Source organism: Octopus bimaculoides, chromosome 3 (genome assembly GCF_001194135.2).
Source record: "Octopus bimaculoides isolate UCB-OBI-ISO-001 chromosome 3, ASM119413v2, whole genome shotgun sequence".
Taxonomy (NCBI): Eukaryota; Metazoa; Mollusca; class Cephalopoda; order Octopoda; family Octopodidae; genus Octopus; species Octopus bimaculoides.
Window position 1 is genome coordinate 46,028,992 of NC_068983.1, and position 4,400 is coordinate 46,033,391.

Here is a 4,400-nt window from a genome sequence, read left to right on the forward strand (position 1 = left end):
CAATAAGACATATTCCATATATTCAATAAGACATATTCCATATATTCAATAAGACATTCAATACTTCATTTCATTGTACCATCCATCTTTTTTTATATTATATATTATATATTCCATATTCTATATCCCACATAAATTTTACAAGAATATAAATAAAAAACAAAAAAAAAACAGACAGAGTTGGAACTCTTTTAAATAAAATTATATATATATAATATTAGGGAAAGTCAAAATCCGAATGAAGGTAAATGTGCAAACAAGGGAGATAAGTTCGAATGGGAATGTGTTCCAGGATACAGAGGAGATGACTGTGCAATAGGTGGGTAACAAAAGATATAAAATAAGGTATAAAATGCTTCAGTTATAAAATAAGTGAATACATATAATTATATTTATCTTTCAGTTGATCCTTGCAATAGCAATCCATGTCAGAACGAAGGTAAATGTACAAACAAGGGCGATAAGTTCGATTGCGAATGTGTCCCGGGGTTCAGAGGAGAAGACTGTTCTATAGGTTGGTATTGATGTTTTATGTATGCATATATCCCTCTGATAGTGTACGCATGTATTTTTACTTTTATGCGAATTAATAGAATATCAAATAAACACATGAAAAGCTGCGTTAAAGATCTAGGAATACGTCATATGCAGTAAGCATTCTTCAGGCATTATTATCAAAATAAGACAGGAATAAAAATTTAACATATTTTATATTGAAGTTCGGAGTAGTGGAGCTAGCAAACAAGCAATATCTTTCAGTATTGTTGATTCCAAATGACAACTTAAGCATATTTTTTTACTTATAAAAGCCATTTAATTTTTAATATAAATACAGTTGATCCATGCAGCAGCAATCCATGTAAGAACGGAGCTAATTGTACTAACATGGGAAATAAATTCGAATGTACATGTGTCCCAGGATACAGAGGAGAAGACTGTTCTATAGGTTGGTACATTTTTTTTTTTCGTACGGTCGTGTATAATCGATTTATTGCCCAATTTGTGTGCGCAAGCGTAGCTTTTTTTTTATATTTTATATATAAATATGTAGAAAGATAAGAACGATAGGAATATTATATAAGAAAGATATGTATTTATAATGTGAGAGGACTTGATGGAATATATATTGAAAACTGCTAATGAATTGTTTCGTGTTGAAGAAAACTGAATGTATATTGTCTGAGAAACAGTCCAAAATCTATGAAGCAGTCTATATTAAAAGACTCATCCTGCTTTTCCTAGCACATGAAGAGCAGAGAAGGAATCTGTTTACATTCTGATTTCTCTCACGAACATGATTTCTAATGTTAGTTTCAAATTTTGGCACAAGGCCAGCAATTTCAGGGTCGGGAGTAAGTCGATTATATTTTCCCCAGTACTCGACTGGTACTTATTTTATCGACCCCAAGAGAATGAAAGGCAACAGCCTTTCTAATATTAAAATATATTTTAATCTTCCTAATTCATGCTATATCGTGCAAAAAAAATTACTGTTTAATTAATGGCGAGCCATCATAAGTACAAATATGTAACTTAAGCTGCCCAAATTTGATAGCTTATCTTTTTGTCTGTCCTTTGTATCGTATGTTACTCACAGGAAATATTTCCCTAGTGTCCATTCCCAATTTTTTCAGCCACCAGAGTTATTTCAGAAAGTTTCATAGTCAGAACGTATGAAACAAGTGCTAACTAAATGTCTAAAAATAAACAGGGACATTTAGGACAAACATTATGAAAATGCTTTGAAAATGCAAATAGCTCGTTAGTGACTGCACATATATCAGCTGAATATTAGTATATACTATAGGCTAACTCGGGAAGGAAGTTGAGTAGTTCTTTGGAAACCAGTAAAACTTGATCGACCTCAAAGAGATGAAAGAAAAAGCTGATCTTGGCAGGAATCAAAATGAAATCTTGGAAGAAGTTTCGTAAAACATTGTATCCGATGCTCTAACGATTCTGCCAGCTAAGATGTTAGTCTGAAGATCTGTTTTAATTAAGTTATTTGATTTATTAAAACGGACGGGTAGAGGTATTAATGTAAATATTTTCACCTTTCAGTTGATCCTTGCAGTAGCGATCCGTGTCAGAATGGTGCTACATGTACAAACAATGGAAATAAGTTCGAATGCCAATGTCCCCCAGAATACAAAGGAAATGACTGTTCTATCGGTTAGTAACCAGATTTATATGTCTGCGGGTGTGTGCACATGCGTATATTTTCGACTATATATTACATATAGCGGCGTACTGAGTTCAAATCCTGCCAATGCTAAATTGAGAAGTGGAGGTGCTTGTCTCCCCCTTGTAAACATAAGGACACAGGAAATGTGTAAAGGCCGACAGTAAGCGGTGCAGCTTCCTATGTCTAACCAACAGTAGTATTATTCCCTTCAGGGGACTGTCACATTAAGTTGACAGCATACAACTACTTAACTGTTTGTAATTGTTTATAATTTTCACCTTTAAAGATATTTTAATATGCTGGCCACTTTGATGGAATTTTTTGGGGAAAATATTTATCCTATATTAGAAGTATATATATGTACATGCACACGCTGATACCCAGAGCCATATATATGTCCTTGTGTGTACGAGGTCCCGAGTTCAATCTCGTATTTACAGCAAATCTTTTACTCTAAGATCTTCCCGATGAATTAAACTGGGTTAGACAGCAAGCGGAAACTCGGTGGATGTATTGTATTTCTAATTAAATTTTCCTCCCTCCTCATCCACTGCGTTTCACTGATTTTGCTGAAGAATTACTTTTGAGGTAAATAAATCTGTAGAATGACGTGGAATACGATATCTTCATGATGATGCTGTTCTGCGCTTCTGACAACCAAATTCTCATCGTGTAAATCGACAGAGATTCAAGTGTTTACATCGTGTATACACTTGCATGTATTCATGTGTGTCTGTGTATTTGTGTTTGTGTGTATTTGTGTGCAATGCCTATATAAATATGCGTGAACAAGTTTGTATATGCATCGATCTATGTATACGTGTGCACACGTATTTATGGCTAAATGTACATTCAAGTAGTAAGCAGGGTTTCTGTCCAATAGATAACGCTTCTATTCTGTTAAGTGGTGATAAATAGATTAACTTCCAAACTATTTTAATCGTTATTCCTTGCAACCGAACGATGATTACTTACTGCTGAACTACGGTGTTGTGTGTGTGTGTGTGTGTGTGTGTGTGTGTGATGAAGGTGCATGGCTTAGTGGTTAGGGTATTTGGCTCACGATTGCAAGGTCGTGAGTTCAATTCCCGGCGTCGCGTTGTGTCCTTGAGCAAGGCACTTTATTCAACGTTGCTCCACTCCACTCAACTGACAAAAATGTGCTGTACCTGTAATTCAAAGAGCCAGCCTTGTCACACTCTGTTTGTCACTCTGAATCTCTCCGACAACAACGCTAAGGGTATGCGTGTCTGTGGTATGCTCAGTCACTTAGATGTTAATTTCACGAGCAGGCTGTTCCGTTGATCGGATCGGCTGGAAACCTCATCTTTGTAGCCAACGAAGTACCAGTGTGTGTGTGTGTGTACTCAATGTGTATATTTTTTATATTTTCTCATGTACATATTTCCTTATTTCAGAGCGGCCTCCATGCATTTGTAGCACGTCAGGTGATTCAAACTACAAGACATTTGACGGTCAAATGATACATTTTATTGGTACTTGCTCATACACAATGTCGGCAAGTAAACCGGGTTACAATTCGACAACATTTGCAGTTGAAGTTCAAAGCATAAAGAAAGACAGCAAAGGACTCTTTAACCGTATCGTAGATGTGAAACTACCAACAAATGCAATCCGTATTTTACCATTCAGTGGAATTTTGGTACGCCATGTTGTCTTCTTGTAAATTATTGTCTTTCTATCATTGTAATATTGCTGTTTATCTGTATGGATGTAGTGACTATAATTAGTTTCTAAATCGTTCTTGAGGATTACACAAAACATTTTATGCAAATTATTTTTCATGTTTCTCAACTTAGTTTTCGTTAGCGTGTGAGCAGTAAAGTTATTTAAGCGCTTTGAAATCTGTTTCTATAAACATACTTTTACCATTTTACTTGTTTCAGTCATTTGACTGCGGTCATGCTGGAGCACCGCCTATTAGTCGAAGAAATCGATGCCCGGACTTATTTTTTGTAAGCCTAGCATTTATTCTATCGGTCTCTTTTGCCGAACCGCTAAGTTACAGGGGCGTAAACACACCAACATCGGTTGTCAAGCGATGGTGTGGAGACAAACACAGACACGTTGGTTATTCCACGCCTCGCGACAAGTTCACTGAAGCCCTTTCACTTTTTCTATATTTTTTCAAGTGTTGCCGACACGGTGCTACGAGATTACTGTCTGATTATTATTATTATTATTATTATTATTA

General features: G+C 35.6%; 1 protein-coding gene across 1 annotated transcript in view; it reads left to right on the plus strand.

Annotated features, from left to right (window-relative positions):
- Window positions 1–4,400, plus strand: part of LOC106872296 (zonadhesin) — a 79,108-nt gene that overhangs the window by 56,138 nt on the left and 18,570 nt on the right. The window contains exons 32-35 of the mRNA XM_014919235.2: window positions 404–514; window positions 836–946; window positions 2,062–2,172; window positions 3,604–3,848. Of these exons, the coding sequence (XP_014774721.2) occupies window positions 404–514; window positions 836–946; window positions 2,062–2,172; window positions 3,604–3,848 (578 nt within the window). The remainder of the gene's footprint in view (window positions 1–403; window positions 515–835; window positions 947–2,061; window positions 2,173–3,603; window positions 3,849–4,400) is intronic.